Source organism: Dermochelys coriacea, chromosome 3 (genome assembly GCF_009764565.3).
Source record: "Dermochelys coriacea isolate rDerCor1 chromosome 3, rDerCor1.pri.v4, whole genome shotgun sequence".
Taxonomy (NCBI): domain Eukaryota; kingdom Metazoa; phylum Chordata; order Testudines; family Dermochelyidae; genus Dermochelys; species Dermochelys coriacea.
This window is the reverse complement of record NC_050070.1, coordinates 172,353,440-172,373,173: the sequence shown is the minus strand read 5'-3', so window position 1 is coordinate 172,373,173 and position 19,734 is coordinate 172,353,440. Positions and strand designations below refer to the sequence as shown.

General features: G+C 38.3%; 1 protein-coding gene and 1 long non-coding RNA gene across 2 annotated transcripts in view; one reads left to right on the top strand and one right to left on the bottom strand.

Annotated features, from left to right (window-relative positions):
- Positions 1–19,734, bottom strand: part of EML4 (EMAP like 4) — a 253,146-nt gene that overhangs the window by 86,817 nt on the left and 146,595 nt on the right. The window contains 3 exon segments of the mRNA XM_043511861.1: positions 3,491–3,619; positions 5,643–5,813; positions 12,179–12,308. Coding sequence (XP_043367796.1) covers positions 3,491–3,619; positions 5,643–5,813; positions 12,179–12,308 — 430 coding nt within the window.
- LOC122459522 overlaps positions 1–19,734 on the top strand; it is a 38,152-nt gene that overhangs the window by 17,673 nt on the left and 745 nt on the right. The window contains exon 4 of the long non-coding RNA XR_006280281.1: positions 10,112–10,218. This is a non-coding gene — a long non-coding RNA (uncharacterized LOC122459522). The remainder of the gene's footprint in view (positions 1–10,111; positions 10,219–19,734) is intronic.

The window sequence follows — 19,734 nt, the reverse complement described above, 5'->3', positions numbered from 1 at the left end:
TGAGTAGCAAAATGGAGGTCAAATACTTGTATGGAGGTCAAACATTTATAACTGCGATAGACAGCCATACACACACATATATAGAGTTCTCACTGACTGCTGGTTCAATCACCCTTATTCTGGCTGCCAAATGGCAGAGTCCAGACTTGGATTCCCAGTTCTGATTTAAGAAAACTGGCTCAGATGACAGTTGCACTACTTCCTGCTTTTTTATTGGGATGATTTATAGCATGACACTGGCTTTAAAACTGTTCCTAACAAACAAAGTTCAAAATCTGGGTCTAGAGTCCAAAGCATGTATAATGCGTTTTTTATCCAGGACCCAAGTTAGGGCTGGGTCCCCGTTTCCTCACACAAAAAATGGGATGGTTCTGATGCATTTTGGGCCTTTGCAACTTCCCCTAATTAATAATCTTAAATGCAATAAGCAAAATGCTGCCCTCTGATACTTGGCTTGTGTGCATGTGATTCAACAGGAGCTGGGCATGCATTTCCAAGGGTATATTTGTAAAAAGTTAGTATTTACATGTCCTTTTCGCCACTTCTCCTCCCTTACCCTCCCCAACCCAGGGTGCCTTTACAATAAATTTCAGTGCAGAGACAAATGAATGATAAAAAACTTTCGTAAAGAATATAGTACACAGTCTTCAGATGAGATGGTAAAATGTTTTCACAACTTTTGAAGCTTCACATTCATTAAGTATTTCAGGCTAAACAATGACCTGAAGATGTACTCAGATGATTGTTTTTTTCCAACAATTATTAATCCTAATCCTTCCGGCCCCCATTTAATCCATAATCACTGAAAAGTATATATTTTTTTATTCTAGGGAAATACTGTGGAAGTGGAATAATTGAAGCATTTCAAAGGATAAGTAGCATATCATAAAAAATGACAAAACATCTATACTGATTATATGCCTGAACTACTGCACAAATTCAAAATGCCTGGAAAGAGCAACCGTTATTTATTCTTAATAATTTTAAATATAATGTCTACTGTGATTAAACTGTTTTAACAGGATAGCAATAATTGAAAAAAGGAACTTGATAAGCTGAAATAAAGCCAGAGGATTTAGCTAGAGAGTTTTTCAGTCTTTAAATAGCTTTTACCAGTATCCAGCAACAGCCTGAATTGCCAGAGGAATTTAGAAAAGGGAAGAAAATTGTGTGCAGAATGTCTAAACCATAATCCTTAGTGCACACTACTTCAGTGTACTACAGAATTCTCCAGTCTAGGTATAAAACTGTGACTAAATGTACATATTGCTGTCAGGTCAGATTAGCATAATATTGTGTCCCCTTTTCAATTTTAACTTTTGTACTGGTCTTGAGAATCTGTAAGAAAACCTATTTTACATTATTAATACATTCATTAATGCCAGTAGATTTGAATTTTATTTTTTAATTTCATTTACGAATTCAGAATTTATTTTAATGATAACCTCCCTGTATTTCATCAGTATTCTTACCTTTATTTACACATATGATTTTGCAGCTTCAGTCAAAGCAATTCTATTTAAGCCACCTTTACAGTTGATTAGCTCTGCAGTGAAGTTACTGTGTAAAAAGGCACTTTTTTACTGAAGACATCTGCTCCCTGTGTGCATTCAGAGTTGTATTTGTTTATACCACAGAAAAAATGTTACTCCTTGTTCTTTGTTAGCATTGCAAAGCCAACACAGCTAAGCTTTATGCCCTATTATGTATGATCAATACCATTTAAAAAACCCATTAAATTCTGAGACCCTGATTCTGCAAACACATATATACATGCTTAACCTTACTACCGTTTGAGTTTGATGGGACTACTTGCAGTAGCAAAAGTAAGCATGTGCATAAGTGTTTGCAGGATCAGGGCCTAAACCAATCAAACTTCTGCAAACCCACCAAAAATGAAGAGAGTAGCACAGATATATCCGAGAGTATAATTTGGCCTTTTATGCCTGGTGATATTGCTCAAGAAGGAAAAAGACCTGTTTTACTTTTCAGGCTGAGTTTACAGAATGGACCATGAGGAAAAAAAAATCTTTACTTGCAAATTGAGCATATTTGAGATATGGAAACATGGAACCTCACATTGCCATTTTACAGTTACTTTTAAGTATAAAACTGCAGCTTAACACAAATCCAGAAAACACACAACTGAATTTACAATGAAATAAAAACTGTGTCTGAAACCTTAACATTTCAAAATTTATTTTTAAATAAAGAAAACAGAAGTGAGAAAACTTACAGAATCATAGAAATGTAGGATTGGAAAGAACCCTGACAAGTCATCTAGTTTAGTCCCTTGTGCTAAGGCAGTACTAAAAAATATTAACTAGACCATCCCTGATAGGAGTTTGTCTAACCTGTTCTTAAAAATCTCCAATGACAGAGAATCCACAATCTCTCTAGGTAATTTATTCCAGTGCTTAAACTACCCTTACAGTAGAAAGTTTTTCCAAATGTCTAACCTAAAGCTCCATTGCTGCAATTTAAGCCCATTACTTCTCGTCCTGTCCTCAGTGGCTAAGGAGAACAATTTATCACTCTCCTCTTTATAACAAGATTTTATGTATTTGAGGACTTTTATGTCCCCTCTCGGTCTTCTCTTCTCCAGACTAAGCAAACCCAGTTTTTTCAATCTTCCCTTACAGGCCACGTTTTCTAGACCTTCAATCATTGATGTTGCTCTCCTCTGGAGTCTCCAGTTTGTCCACATCCTTCCTGAAGTGCGGTGCCCAAAACTGGAAATAACACTCTAGTTCGGGCCTTATCAATGCAGATTAGAGTGAAAAAATTACTTCTCATGTCTAGTTTACAACACCCCTGATAATACATCCCAGAATGATGTTTGCGTTTTTTGCAACAGTGTTACACTGTTGACTTGTATTTAGTCTGTAATCCACTATAACCCCAGATCATTTTCTGCGGTACTTCTAGGCCAGGAGTTCTCAAACTGGGGGTCGGGACCCCTCAGGGGGTCACAAGGTTATACATGGGGGGGTTGCGAGCTGTCAGTCCTCACCCCAAACTCTGCTTTGCCTCCAGCATTTATAATGGTGTTAAATATATATAAAAAAGTGTTTTTAATTTATAAGGGGGGTTGCACTCAGGGGCTTGCTATGTGAAAGGGGTAACCAGTACAAAAGTTTGAGAACTGCTGTTCTAGGCAATCATTTCCAAGTGGGGAAATTTGTACATGAATGACAGTAGGCCTTAATATGCATGCATAATTTGTAAAATTCAAACATGTAGCAGTGGAAGCATATTCATGCTTTAAAATAATACATCTACATTTTGTAGGGATTTTAAGATTCTCTGGAGATTTCCTTGCATTACAGAGGTGAATAGTCAGATTATTCAGGCAACATCTACAAAATATTAACAATGCAAACTGACAGTTTACAAATTTACTTACGTAATAAAATTAAAACAATTTAATTTGAGGATTTTTATTCTTAAAACTTGCAGATACCATTTTATTACAAACTGCAATACTTACTTCTCTGCATTTTTTGCCACTTTTGATATGAGTTTTGATGTTGAAGCTGCCCTCAACAGTTTATTACGACTGTCATCCGAGTTGTCCCACATGCTATGTGATTTTTCAGCAGTCGAAGTTCGCTTTATGCTAAAAAACACAAAATTTATGTTTAAAATTAAAAATTCATGAGATAACGATAGCTGGTGCTGGTATGCAATTGACAGATCAAGCAGCAGGAGACAAAAGCAGTGCTAGGACTTCCTTCAAGTTGATCCAGAAAACAGAAATAAAGATTAGTCAAAAAGTTCTAACCAGATGAGTGAAAGCTCAATGGCTATTGAACACAATAAAACATTTTGAATGCTGAGCTGTTTTGTCAGCACATAGGGCACAATTCCATAACAAGTATTCTGCAGTGGCAAGTTCCAAACCCTGTAAGCCACTGACTGTTTGGAAGCAAATAGCTCCAAAACAATGGGCCAAAATCCTGCTTCCTTTGTTCATGCACAACATTCCATTCACTTCTGTGAGACTTCTTGGAGAGGAATAAGGCAAGCAGGATTTGGCCCAATATCATGGAAAATTAGACCCATGAATATCTGATAGACTACATCAGCAATCCTCCTGGAGCCAAATTTATGCTAATGAGAGTTTAAAACTGTTTTGTAGTCACTGGTTTCACTGAAGTTAATTTCATGTATAATATCTTTATCATAGGAAATTTGTTTAAATGTGGCCTGGCTATAACAGTTATTAAATAACCTGAATTATGATTCTGCAGATGCCCTGCCAACAACCTTGCAACTCATCCAGTCAAAAATACTTTTTGCAAGAACAACATTCAAAACTGCAACTCTAGAAAGGCAAGCTTATTTCCACAGTATCTCAAGAAGCTGAAAAAAGACTGTGACAAGTTATCAAGACATATTAAAATATTAAGAGAGACTTAAAAGCCATCCCCTTCCCACCCCCCACAGGTAATAAATTAGTATGCTAAACCCAGGCACAAAAAGTCTCTTTGCAGTAAGATGCCAGGCAGGAGAACAACAAACCAAAGTTCAGCTTTAGATTTTGTAAGAGTTTGTGCAAGACATGGAGACACAGCCTTTATGAGTGTTAAACATGCATCAGTCAAGTGAAAGGGTTGTTTTTATTTTCTATTAGAATTGTGAATTCAGGCAACACAAACCAACATATGTTTGTAAACCAGCGCAAATTTGAGAGTATAATTCATTTGTTATTGAGTTTGTTTTAGTCTTCTAAAATGCCAAGTTTTTCCAAGAAAGAATTCCATACCTTCCCAAGGTTTTAGAATAATAAAGGTGACAATGGATCATAAACTAGGAGTGAACGTGAACATTTTTACTCTAAAATAACCAGCCAAATTTTAAAATGAGTTTATTTGAAAAATATTCAATTTTAAAAATCAAAGAGCACCATCCTGCAGATGTTCTCTGCACCTAACTCCCACTGAAATCAGCAAGAATTCTGTATGTGCAAGGTTGCAGGATCAGGCCCTAAACAAATCCCTCCCGTCCCCTTCCCCCGGTCAAATAGCGGTTTAATATATGACCCCAAACATGTCTGTAGAATAAGAATCCAAATATCAGGTGAAATGGACCATTCTGTAATCAAGCAGGGATATGAGAAAAAAGCAAAAGATCCAAACTGCAGTCACATTAAACAGTAGTTTTGGAAGAAAGGCACCCGAGTCAAAGGTTGTAATGATACTAGTTTATGACAAGTGCTATTACCACATGTGGTAAATAGCACAAGATATGGTTCATAGTTTTAGTTGGCCATGTTTAACATAATACCTTGAAAAGCATACTTTCAGAGATATTACATCTTGGCACCTTTTATATATATTTTAATAAGATTGTAATTAATCTCTCTTTATCATATTATGAAGTTAAGACATTGCAAAGTACACAGGATATAATTTTATTTTTCTCATCTTTAAATTTATGGAAGAAATATTTGCATTTTTAACCTTTATTTTGTGGTAAAGGTTGTAATGCATCTTGTGTGCAACTTTGCAGCACAAAAATACTGATTTTTGCACTCAGTTGTGAAACTGGATCTTGGTTTCTCAAGATTTGCTGTTAAACATGGACTCTTAGTATCATTACAACCATTTTCTAGCTCTGTACTTTGGTACTGTGAAAACCTTTTAGCTGGAGCAGAGCTCTTGCTTTCTTGAGTTTGCCTGTGTGTTTGGAGAGTCTGTAAGGAGGACTGGGGAGAAGGTGATGCTCGAATTTGTGGATTTTGATCATTAGAATGAGTTTCCTCTTTTTTTTCTCTCTGTCCTTGAGGTTTTTCCTTTTTTTCTGTACCGCTGTAAAATAAAGTATAAGATGGAACAATAGAGAATAAGCAAATAAATTGAAGCTGAAAAAAATGCACACATTTTATCAGAGAAGGAAGAAGCAATTCAAAATTCATTAAAGAATAATCACCATAAGAAAATGTGTGGCTATCTACTGATTTTGTTGGGTTTTTTAATGAAATTATTAGTAAAGTACTTTGCTAAAAGCAAAGATCAAACACTTGAAGAGAGCTTCCTGTCAAGTACTAAGAAATATTATTATATTACTTGGAAAAGTAGCGAAGGTTTATCGCTGTTTTAGGTTCATTACTTACCCCTTCCCATTTAAACCTGAACACAGCTCTTTTCAATTTAAAATATGCACTGTATCCTAGGTTCTGCTGTATCTCTCTCTGCAGATTGTTGTGTATGCTTTGTGTCTCCTAGCCTTCCATCGTTAGCAATAAAACGCATTCACTGGTCATGGGTCTCTCCAGAAGTGGATTAACTAAATGTGCCATGTACCAAAGCAGCTACTGGGTACACCTTTTTTGGTCCTATTTGGCCATAACAGATAATAAATGGTCGAGCTGTCACTTTTTCAGCACCTGTTGTAAATAAACTATGAGATTACAATTCCTTCACTTTTAACAACGTAATGGAGCATAATCGTTGTTGTTTTAATATTTTAAATCCCTTTAAATAATTTTAAGTGGCAATTTTAAAATGTTCTTATTTATGAAGGCCCTGGTCCAAAGTCCACTGAAGTCAACAGCAAGACTCCTATTGCCATCACTGATATATGGACCCAGCCTCAACATGGCTAGTTTTGTGCATATTCTCATGTGTACACTTTTATGTGGCAAGCTGATGGCTAGTTACCACATTTGTGCACAAACAAAATTAACAGTCACTATTTGAAAATGTGACTCTCTATGTAGATGTCCCTCACTAGTTCAGGTCCCCATGATCTGTTGTGCTGTGATGTGTGAAAGGGAGCAAAGCAACAACAAGGAGCAGAAGTGTCCTGGATCCATGTAAAAGGGCAAGCAGAGCCTTTGTAGAATGCTCACCCTTTTTCCAAGCCTGGGGAAGTCCTTCAAGTGGTTAGCACTTTATTGGGGAAATACAGGGGTAGAATGGGGGAGCAGCCTCTCCAGGCAGCATGATTCCCCCTTCACAGGAAATGAACCTCTTCTCTTACATCCCCTGTCCCCTCCTCAAATGTGTGTGTATGTCCCCTTACGGGCAAACGCTGTTGGTGCGAAGAGAGAGGATGAACTGAATCGAGGAGAGGACTGGACTATACCATACTGGAATCCAGAGACTCTGGAGGCCATGTTTTCTAACTCCTCAACAATGTCTCAAATCTCCCTGTTTTGAGAGAATTCATCTAAACTCTGAGAGTTTAAACTAGGATGGATCTTTCACTCCTGCAGGTTTCTCCCCATAGCAAAAGAATACAGTCCTGAAATGGCCAACTATACATTAGTGCCATAAAACATTCTTTAAAGTACAAAGAATACTGAGAGGATCAGAGTTAACAGACCAATTATACAATCCCCACTTAACTGAGAATTTACTCTTGCCATGTGACTTATTTCAAGTACATTGCTGCATGCTTCCTGTGACATGCTGAAGCAAACACACAATGGCAAAACAAGCTGTTCAAGGAAGTAGTATTCTGCAGCATATAGATGTTTTCTTCCTTTAATTATATTGAAGGTGGACTTTTGAATGTTACAGACATTTGAAGTCTGACTAAATTTTTCATATGCCATAAAACAAAATAAGCAGCAAGAAAAAAAGGTTATCATTCCCCTGCCTCTAATTTTGTCTGATATTCCCTCTCTCAAATTAAAAGTAATCTACAAATTAAAAAAATAAAGCTTATACATCCTAGAGAAGCAAAATAGGTACAAAGAAGAGATGAAATGTTTTTTCTCCTATCTCCAACTGAAAAAGAAAAAAAAAAGGAGGAGGGTGTTTTTTTCCTGCTTGCTTTACTAAACTAGAAATTCTGGACTCATCTACCTTTCCCCACAAAAGACACTCTGCAAACAAAATCCGGATGGAATGGAAAACTAGTACAAACTATGGAAACAGAATCTGGCTAAGTGAAAGTGGAGATGATTTTTATTCAACCTATCTAAAACACTGGTTTTCATTTGTTTATCGCTATTTAACTCAAATTCATTAAGTGCAGATGGGAGAAAAAGCTGTCTTTGTTCAAGATTCAACATCTCATCCCTCTAATTAAGGACTCAAAGTTCCCAACCCATTTCTCTGAATCCTTTTGGGGAAAACTGCAGTAAAAAGCTGGGAATAAAAGACAGGATATTCCTGATGGTTTCAATATAAAAAAATACATATTTATAATAATTCAGGGATATGTCATACATCATAAAGCAGCAAGAAAGGGCACAGACAACTTTTTTGTGAGAGAGAGAGTTTCCTTCAATTTAACTTGTCAAGGCATATTTTGTTTTAATAGAAGTCACTAGAAGAGAAATTAAAATAGAAATGTGCTTGTTTTGAAGGCAGTTATGAATCACACAACAGTATTTTTTCCACTTTCAGTGAAGATACGCTTGTGATTGGCTCCTGAGATAAGAGCATGATGACTTTTGGTGGGTTGGCAGATAAACTTGTGGTCTCAAGTCCCTGTTCAACTGGAACTCTGGAAGCCATTTTTTGTTTGCATTAGGTTTAGCTTGCATTACTGGAAACAAGAGTACTTTGAACAACTTTCACCTTTTTCCAAAGTCTCTGACAAGAAAATGGAGTACAGAAAAACAAGCCCTAGCAATGTCTTACCACTAAAGCAAATAACAGGCTCTTATTACAATTATGAAAGCTGTACTTTGTGCTCACAATCTTGTATGGCCAATTTACTTATTAACAATGATGATTTGTCATAACCTCTTCTTTCCCTTTCTTACAATGAATCAAAGACTGAGTGAGACCAACTACCACGAAGCAAGGCGTTAAAAAGAGAGAGAGTGTCACTCAGGAAGACACACACAAACAAGCATTTCCCCTAGCTCTGTAGTCAAGAAACCAACAAAATACACACAGTTGTGTTATGAAGTATATGTGGAGGAGAGTGGAAGCAGGATGGAAGAGAGAACTGTGACAAAGATAATTACTGGGAAGTAATTCCAACTTGTGAATTGTCTCTTCTTCTCCCAGACTACAACAAACCAGAAACTGGAGTGAGGATGTGATCTTACCTGAAGTCTGACATTTTAAGATTATACTTAACTACTTAACTGAAGTCATTCTTTGGAAAACACTCAGTCCAAATGAAACTGTGCCACGTTAATCCACAGACTCTTTTATAAAGTGTCCAAAATAAATCACAATGGCTGATGAGTGAACAGCTAGTCATCTGCAGAGCAGTCCTTATGCAACACCAAAATGTGAACACATTTCAGATCCTGGTGACCTGCAACCTGCTTTTGACAATCCACCAGCTCTTTCAGTCAGGAACTCGTGGCCTTCAGTCAGACCAGAAGGCTGAATCTCCCCAAAATGTTCAAAGGGAAATGGTCCTTAACAAAGGATATCTATAGTCCTACAGAAACATTCTGGTGACTTGAGAACCAAGGTACACATGGCTAAGAGGGGTCAAATAAAATCACCTTTGCTCTGACCTGTCAGGTTTTGCAGAGAATTTAAGGAATTGGGAAAAGGGACAGGAAAGTATAACCCAGGTCTCCTCTCCCATTCTTCAAAAATACTCTCTCCCTATATCAATGGGATAGAGAAACCGAGAAAAATCAGGTTGATTTTGCAGAATTCCTGGTGGCACGCTAATCCTAAGAGATGACCCAGATGCTGACATACAGAATGGAAAATCTCTAGATTCAGGCACCATTCCCCTGGGATCAATCCCATTCATCTGAGCCAATCTTTGCCCTGTAAATAGACTGCCCTAACAGAAGCCAGAATTATATATGACACTGAGAATATCCAGGCTCAGGTTTTCAAAGGAACCAGGTTCCCAAATCCCTTGGTGCCTCTAAAAAAACCCATGAAGTGCTTCTGAAATTACGGCTGAATTTTTAGCCTCCCACTTGTGGGATGATGTAAGAGACTGCTGTACAGCTGTTGAACCATGACAAAACCAGAAGGCTGCTAAGTGACAGTTTGCAAATATTAGATTTGGTTTCACTGCCCTCAGTTCAACAAGTTGATGTTGCATGAGCACTTTAAGGGGAAAATTTGCACTGAAGGCAAAGGGGCCTGAATGAAAAGGGACGGTCACATCTTTTTGCAGGACATCAAGATACCAGATTGTGATGATTGGGAGAATGGGTTGACAGCAATGGAGTGTGCCTTGCACCTGAAAAAGAATGTGAACCAGTCACTCCTTGATCTGCACAAGCTGGCAACTGACAAGAATGACCCTCATTTGTGTGACTTCTTTGACGTCAGGCTGAGTAAACCTTAGACTCAGAAGGATATTGCTGTACCAGTCATGAAACAGGGAGTGAAACATCCAGAAAATGGAGATTCCTTTACCCAACCAAAAGAACTTCTGATCAAGTTATACTCCAGGAAGCCTGGTCTACACAGGCAATCAAGTAGTCTAAGAAATGTGTGATGTGAAGACAGGCTGAGATTAATAGCACTCCTGGAGGTAAAACTGCAGAGAAGACAGACAGTCTGTTTGGATACATGGAAGCCTTCCCAGCATGTATCTAGGATTATACTCACATACAGTAATATCCTGGAAGGATACAGATGGGCTTTCTCCCCAACCAATAACAAATGTATGATCCTATAGCAACCAGGTAACCTTTCTCTCATCTGGACAAGCTGTGTCACAGAGCCCATGGAACCTTCATCCAGATTATCGGTAGTCTTGGTGAAATGGTATATGTCCAAGATTCCCCTAGGTGATTTCACAGAGCTTCTGGTGACATGGAGGGAGGAGATGCAGGAGTGATTCTTTCCCCCTACAAGGTCTTGGGTCTGACATTCTCTCTGATTCTTCTCAAACTCTCTTTTCCTTCCTTCCTTCCTTCCTTCTGGCCAACCATCCGTCCGTCCATCTTCTTCCCTTAGGTTTGGCTCCATTTAAAGCTACGTTGACACAGCTAGTCTCTTCCCGTGTCTCCTTTTTCTGCTTTGAGCAGGGGGTGGAAGGGACGAGCTGGGAAGGAAGTATGAAAGAGAGGGCAGACGCCCAGGTGCCATACTTCCAGGACAAAATTAATGGGGAAGTGCTAGCTCATATATACCTTCCCAAGTGACTCTCTCTTTTACAGCTCCTGGCTCTCCAATAGCTAGAGATGTACACCACTCAGTGTCCAATTCATTGTAGGATAGGGGAGTCACACATTCAAAAACTAAGACACTACATAACTGAGAATAAAAAAAGAGCAAATTAATTCTGCTTTCTGTACTCAAAAGAGCCTTGAACATTTTCTGCTTCACTCTTCCTGTTTCATTGTTTTACTAATTAAAGGCAGAAGAAAAGGTAAGTGGCCTAGGTTCACATACAATATCTTTAATCCCTAAAATATACTGCATCCCTGTCTAATTGTATAGCACAGTATTTAAATCCACACTTAATCATAAATCATCGACTGAAGTCAGCACAGTACTCTACAGAGACCGAGAACTTTTCACATATAATTGAACAGATGGTAAAACATTTACGTGTGCTGTGTTCCATAGCTGTATCTGTGGCAACTTTTTCTTTCATTCTCTCCAACAAACAGGAGCAGAAACAAACCATTCCTCCAAGATGCTGAAAAATGAGTGGTTAAAAGTCCCAGAAGAAAACAATAAATAAGAAAACACTTTGCTGGCTCCTGACACCATTGTATGAAAAAAATTATATAAGATACTAAATAAAATGCAAATTCAAGCTATTTTATTTTTACAAATTTGTTTTGTAAAATCCTGCAACAAGAAATTTCTTAAGTTTGAAATGTGCCATACAAAGTTATAAAGAATCGATTAACGCACTTTCCTAAATTCACCTAACTCATTTCATAATTTTCACTTTGGTATCATCTACTATTTTCATTCAAGACCATGACGTCAGATTTGTTGGTTATTTCCTTTCAAAGATTAAAAAATTCAGGCGCATGCTAAAAAGCATGACTGTCTGTCCAAGTGGCTCATTTCAATTTTGGAACACAAATGCCTATTAGAAATATGTTTTTTTCCTCTTTTAGCAAAAATTTAATTTCATGTGTTGTATACTGAAAACCAAAGTGATCCCCTTTCTATATATCCAGCTGTAACGAATTCTAATGATATGCTATGAGTCTAAATCCTATTCTTTAATTGGTATATTTCAGAAAACTTCAAAATTAACCCAGAAAGGGGCTCCTTATTGTGGTTGCGTATAATTTAACTTTTTAAGAAGCCAGTACCTTTTAGCAGCAGATGAGAGGGTCTCTTTTCTGGCAATTGATACAGAGGAACTATGGCCTGTTTTTCTGCTTCCTGCACTTCCATTGGTTATACAGGACATAGAGATAGCTTCTCGGAGGCCTGGCTGACCTACAAGAAATTTAAGGAAAAGAGATTTTATAGTAGCTTTCAAAGCATCCATGTGACATTCAAATTAAGAACCATAACAGGTGGGGTTGGCTTTCATACAGCATTGTTGCTGGCATTCAAGACAAAGGATGTGTGTATTAATCCAAAAATTGCTTTCTGAAATCATTTAAAACTTTAAGAGAAGACCATAGGAACAAGAACAATTCATATGCAATGTGTATGATATGAACGCCCCCATGTGGGTGGGTAGGCGGATGGATAGGTAGATAAAGACTTATTGTCAAACATTCACACCAAACCAATAAACATCTAGTTTTTGCAAAGAAATACTGTGTTTTGGTAGTTCAACAATTTGTTTAAGCTAGGAATAAAGTTTATCTGACATGAAACTATTAACCAAAAATATGTTCACATACACATCTGGCTAATGAAACAGCACTTTAACGGCCAGAACTAAGGATATACATAGGGGGATTCTTTTGTAGAATTCAAAAATGGAAACATTAGAAGTGACATTTTAAATTGCAAAGTGGAGTAATTCAAATGGGATGTTACAGTCAAATGGTAAATTATAATACAATGCTCTGGCATAGTATCGTCCTAAGCTTCACTTGCCACAGGATTATTTTAGTCACGATTGCAACAGAAATATAAATCCCTTGTGCAGCAGCATTCTGTTGCTCAAAAAGCTGAGTCATGTTAAATCATCACATTTCCCAGAAGCTCATCTGGGAGGCTCTCTCATCATTATCATCCCTTCATAAAGTGCTTTGTGATAAGAAATATGAAGGAACCAGAAAGACAGCATGTCATTACTGAAATGTATTTCAAACCATTCCCATTAGGTAAATATTGAAGATACTATATGCAAATAAATGTACATTTAGAGTGGAAAATCCTGTGTAAGGGGAGGGTGCACAACACAACTCTGTTGGGGCTTCCTATGCCTTGTGAACACAAGGTAAGGTAAGGAGCTCAAGGTTGGTACAGACCACAGTATTTACTGCTACGCAAATCTTCTTGTCCCAGGGTGGGGTCCCAGGGCCAAGATAGCTATTTTAGCTATAACTGTCTTGAAGAGGCTTGACTTCTACCAAGTATACAACTGAATTACTCAGGCTGTGGTCTGGGAAGAGGATTTTGACCAAAAGATCACTGTGTTATTACTTCATAGTGCCATCAGCACACACAAGGCTGTATTACAAGTGAGCTGTAGCAACCATGAGGCATGAAGTCCCAGACCATTATAAACAGAATGGCACAATACACACCAATGTACATTGCCATGAGGTCCTTATAATGGGCAGGGCGGGTAGCATTGTCTATTAAAGTAGCCCAACACTTCCCATCATAAGACCCTGTTTTTAGTTGCTTATAACTAAGGCTACGGTTTAAGTCATGGGTATTTTTAGTAAAAGTCACGGACAGGTCATGGGCCGTAAACAAAAGTTACGGCCCGTGACCTCTCCATGACTTTTACTAAAAATAACAGTGAATAAAACTTGGAGGGGGCAGCTGCCGGGGGCCTCCGCGGGTGTTTGGGGGATGGCGGCCCAGCTGCTTGGGGGGGGAGGCGTGGAGCCAGGTAGGGAGTTTGGGTGTGGGAGAGGGCAGGGGGTTGAGACACAGGATGGGGGAAGGCAGGCTCTGGGTGGGGCTTACCTGGGGGGCTCCCACCTCCCTCAGCTGCTAGATGGAGATGTGGCCAGGCAGCTCTGTGCACTGCCTCCGCCCGCAGGCACCACCCCCACAGCTCCCCATCGGCCATGGTTCCCAGCCAATGACAGCTGCGAAGCCAGCGCTCTGGGCAGAGGCAGTGTGTAGAGGTGCCTGGCCACGTCTCCACCTAGCGGCTGAGCAAGGGGGACGTCGCCGCTTCTGGGGAGCCCCCCAGGTAAGCATTGCCCAGATCCCGCCTCACCCTGGCCAGTGCCCCAATCCCTTGCCCCCTCCCACACGCAAACTCCGCTGTGGAGGGGTGGGGGCAACGGCCCAAGACTGCCCCAGCAGTGGCCAGTGCACCTGGTACAAACAGGGACTGCTTGAGCTGCCCCGAGCCAGGCGCAGCAGCCGCTGCACAAGTCAGGGAAAGTCACGGAATCCATGACGCCCTGTGACAAACTTGCAGCCTTATTTACAACTTTGTCAAACTTTAATTGTTTGGGCTGAAATTTTCCATGCCGGGTGTCTAGCTCAGATTGAATTATTTTGAAAAATTATTTTGGTAAGTGCCTGCCCAGAGATCACCTCACCCTGTCCTGTGCCACAACCCCCTGTCCCCTCCCACACCCAGACTCCGCTGTGGCTGGGTGGGAGTGGGAGGGGAGAGAGAGGCGTGGAGCCGGGTAGGGAGCCTACCGACCCCAACGACCCCTCCCCCCAGCACCAGCGGGGGTCCCAGAATTCAATTTTTTAAATATAATTTCAATGGATAATATTGGTTATTTTTAAGCATTTTTTTCTATTTTCATCAATTTAAATGTTCATATTTTGGGGAAATTATGGGTTTTCACCATTTTTTATTTTTATCTATTTAAATTTTCACAGTTGTGGGAAATGATGTGTGGTCAGGCAATGAAGGGGTCAGTATAATTATTTAATAACAGCAGACATTGAGATTCAAAAAAAAAAATTAAAGCTTTATAACCATTAAAACACAAATTGTCAACATCAGATGTCAAAATATAAAAAATAAATATCCTTAAATCCAAACTAAGTTCTCAAGCAGTATTTTGCTTACTTTGCCTATCTGTAAAGTCTGATTATCATCAATGTATATATTTTTTTCACTGGTTGTCCATGTATGGTGAAATTAACGTTTACTGACATTTACCATGCCTATTTATAAAGCATATGCAAGACAGGCTGAGTTAAGGCTGCACCGGCAACCTTAATTCTGGCATTTCCTGACTTTTGAGCACTTGACTTTGCAACCTTACTCATGTTATTTTAACCTTTTTTGTGTATAACAGGTTAAGTCTGTCAAGAAAATGTGTGATTTAACAAATATGTGAGCAGGTTGGGGATGAGGAAACATTGATTGGCAGGCTGCTCCAAATGTACAGAGCGCTACCGAAAGCTGACAGAAAGTCAGGTCAAGAAGACAAAAGAAGCAGTCAGGAAAAAACCTGGGCACAGTAGAAGAAGAGGGGAAGAAGTAGAAGATGATGAGGAAAGAGATCGGCTCTGAAACACTCCAAAATATACAAATCATTTTGATTTTTCTTTTTTTCCCCCCTCCCCTCTCCCAGCCCCTTGCCCCCCCCCAAATCAAACAAACACAATTCTTCTCAGCTAGCCACAGACTACTTTTGTGGACATGTTTTATTTCATTTTTTTAAATAAAGATTCTAATTTCAAAATTCAACATATTTTAAAAATACCTCAAACATGTTTTCATAACACAGGCACCAGGAAAGCCATAAACCAATATGAGCTGGAAAAATATCTTGAGTAACACTGGCATATAAATGTGCTTGTTTTATTTTCAATGACTAAGTAAATCATCTTCTCCTAGAAGGTACAATATGTCAAAGCTCCTGATTTGCTCTTGAACTGTAGGTGACCCTTCTCTGTCTTTCTGTATGTGGTAATAGATCAGTACATCTCAGGCTGCCATTGAGGCAATTATGCAGAAATGGGAATGGGAGATATAAGTATAACAACTCTGAATTCTCTGACAGACACAAAAGATTCAGTGGACAAGCTGTGTGTAAAGTGCACACAGAAACAGTGCTTCAGATCAGAAACATCTGATATAGGCACATAATCAGATGGAAAACATGTACAACCTTCTCCTCCACAGGGAGAGAATACTAATGGAATACTGGGCTCATGACATTACATCTACGAGGAACTGTCTATACTAAGATAAAATGTCTCAGACTCTTACGCTGAATAATAAAACCTTATCCATGAATAAAATCTGAGATCAATTATATCCAGCTCTTTCCTAGCTACAATATACTCTTGACCAGACAACATTGGCAGCAGTAAAAGGGTTGATTCTCATCTGTACAGCAGATTCTGGTGACTTGTTTTTAAATGAAAGGACTTCCTTCTAAATTATTATTTTAACAATGACCACAAACATGCTAGGGTGATTCACAGAACATTTACTGACTTGAGATTTAAGTTAGTCCAGACAGGGACTTGCATTCAATCAATTTAAAAACTGATTTTAGTAAAACTGGAGCAGCTATTGTTTGTAAAACTAGCCTCAAAGAAATAAGGAATTCAGAAGTGATATAAGAAATATTTGAACACATTCCAAATAGCCATCAAAATATCAAGTTCTAGGGGGGAATTGTGTGTGTTGCACAGGCTGCAGTAAAAGAGGTTGTGTAATTTAATTTCAGCTAAGTTTCTAACTCCCAAATTTTGCTCATTTTAAATGGCGACTTTTGAATAAAAAAAAATGATTTTTCAGTTTGCTTCCAGAATGAAGGCATCTTCATTGTAAAACTAGCCTGTCTTTACTAAAGAAAAGTGTACCTTAGAACTTCTTGAGGAAAAATGGGTGAATTTTCAGTTTGTAAGAAAATGTTAAAACTTCGCAATTTCCAAGTAGTTTTGTCCAATGTTACAAATATTTTACACTCCTTTACTTCGACATTCATTAATATCGGACTTCTGTTCTTTTTTTTTTAAAAGGTGAACTAAAAAGGCTCAGGTTTTTTTTTTTTTCATTAGGATCCCAAATAATTTTTAAAAAAATCTAATCTAAAAATGAAAATACATTTCATTTTTAAAATAAAACTCATGGGGTTAATTCCTAACCCATTTTCAGACCTTGAGTATTGTATTTTATGAATTAGCTCTCCAAGATCAGAGGACGGGATTAGAAGGTTTCTGACTCTAGCTGCAGAACTCCAGTGGAGCCAATTCACTGGTCCACAGCTCTAGAGCTTCAATGATGGCTAGTGAATATCTATACTCATCATAAGGCTCCAAATTACATTAATACCCTTAGAAACTTTCTGTCTCCCACTGCAAAAATATCCTTTCATAGCAGCCAAAACAGGCTTAATTTCAAAGGAGAGTGTTATAATGAAGTTGCAGGGAAAACACAAATTCAGGATGGAATTCAATAGGCTAAAACAATGAAGTTCTCAGCATTCAAATTGCATGTCTGCCAATATCACATTATATGTCAATTACTAACATAAACAGTCTGTAATTTTTCAGACTGAATAGCACTCAGCTTTATCTTTTGGCTCGGAACAAGAGCCGGATGCAAGCTGAATGTAAAATGAGATCCAGTGTGTGACGACCAGGATTAAAGCCAAACTGTGAGATCAAAGTAGTAAAAACGTCTTTCATGGATAATGGATTCCATCTCTATTCTGATAATTTTCATAGAATAATAATATCTGCTGAGTTCAAAAGAGACCTTTCATTAAAATCTGTCAAGTATACAAGTGTGTGAATGAAAGATAAAATTAGACAAAGACCACCACCATAAACCTGAAATCTGTTTCCCTCCCTTTCTCCCATAACCACAGAATCAGAAAAAAAGGAGACAGATTTTATTAGCTAAATTGAGGGGAAATGCTGGCAAATGACATTTAAGTGACAGCAGTAACTTTTGAAAATGTGCGTCTTGTGATAAAACGATAGCTTTTAGTTCCAACTGTATGTCTCAGGATTTTAGAATTGCACGCCTGTTACCTCCCCCCAAATGGTTCTAATTTGTTTATTATGACCTTCACTCACTTGTGTGACTTGGAATAAAGGTTTGATGAATTTAAGACAACTTGATAGATACATATATTCTGAGACAATGGCTTAAAGTGAAAAAAGCAGTGTGCCACACACACACACACACAGGTAACACACCTTACTATTAGCCTAAATTATTTTTCCTGATAAATACAGCTGCAAGTGCATATATCTAATAATTAGATAACTGATATTCATATGAGATGTAAAAATAAGCTCTTCAGAAGGAAGCTGGTTAAATGTTCATTAGTTCCCATTAGTCTTCAAAAGAATGTAAAGTAAAGGGAAGGAGGAAAAGAAGAGAGTCCAAAATAATTACAAGTATGAATAGAGTAAGAAAGCAAAAAGGGATTAAAGGAGATGGAAAATTGGAAGGAGAGAGGAGAACAGAAAAATGAAAAAGGAAGTAATAGAGAAGAAAAGCGCTTAACATAAAAAGAGCACATGGCATAATAACCAGTGCATGGGAAAGACATTAAGATTTCAAGGGTGTCAAAATGTTTGTAATATGAGCATACAGCTCACAGGCTTCAACAGGACTACTCCCATGAGTCAAGTGATATACATGCAAGCTTGCAGTTGCTGGCCTTGATAAGGCAGATACAACTCTGGGACTGCTTAAATGATGCCCCTCCTCATACCCTCCTCTCTATGGAAATTCATGGCTAACAGCAACTTCCAACTGTCAGAGTAGGTCTTGAATTTGTAGTTGTGTTTTAACACCTATTAATCCAGCAATTGTAAATCGTGTCCTGTAGTGTCTACACTAGAATTTACAATTGTGTTAATTAGCATGTGTTAAGCATGACTAAAAATTCAAGTGCAAGGATATCTTAATTTTTTTTCCACAAAGTTTACTATTTGCTCTTAAAAAGTCAGCATTTTTAAATTAAAAAAAATAATTTTTGGGGCCAGCCTATTTTTCATTTTAATATTACTGAAATGAAACGAGTTAAGATCAGGTGAAAAACAACATCTTAAATCTTCTGCTTAAATTATTGCAATGAAATAGGATTTTGCTTTAGGTTTTCTGGGTATTTGGGGTATGTACACACTATTGCATACCAAAACAAAACAAAGTAGAAACTCTTCAGACTCCTATCACCAAAAGTCCACTAAAGAAAAAACCTGCATTGTCACACAAAGTGCCACTGGCTTTTCCTAGACACCTCTGTGCAAAGTGTAATAATATATGCCTTTTCCAACGCTGGCTTGTACTCTCACACAAGAGATTTCCATCTTCTGACAACCAACCCCTCTCTGTGGCAACCTATTTCTCTCCATTAACTTAGCTTGTGTAGGAGCCAGTTGCTATACATTTCTGTTCTTGCATTCTCCTATTTTTTGCATCATGTTCCGTCTGGAGATTCAAAGTGTGCAAAATCTCAAAAAGAGGACATAAGAGAAAAAATTATATATACTTTCAACTGGATAGCAACTTCTTGGAACAGGAAGCACCTGCATCTTGGCCGTCATTAGTATGAATACCCTAGGCTGCTTTACTAGTGCCATTGTGTGTCATGGACTTGTCTTCAAACGCACTGCCTACAAGCTGCATTCTCATGTTACATACATTTTGACACCCCAAAAGCATCCCAGGCACCAATTGCGATAGAATCTGTCTTGCTGGCAACCACAAGTACCAAATGACTCTATGCTTTCCCTTTCCTCCAGTGTTCAGGTAATCTTTTTTCGGCAGATACTA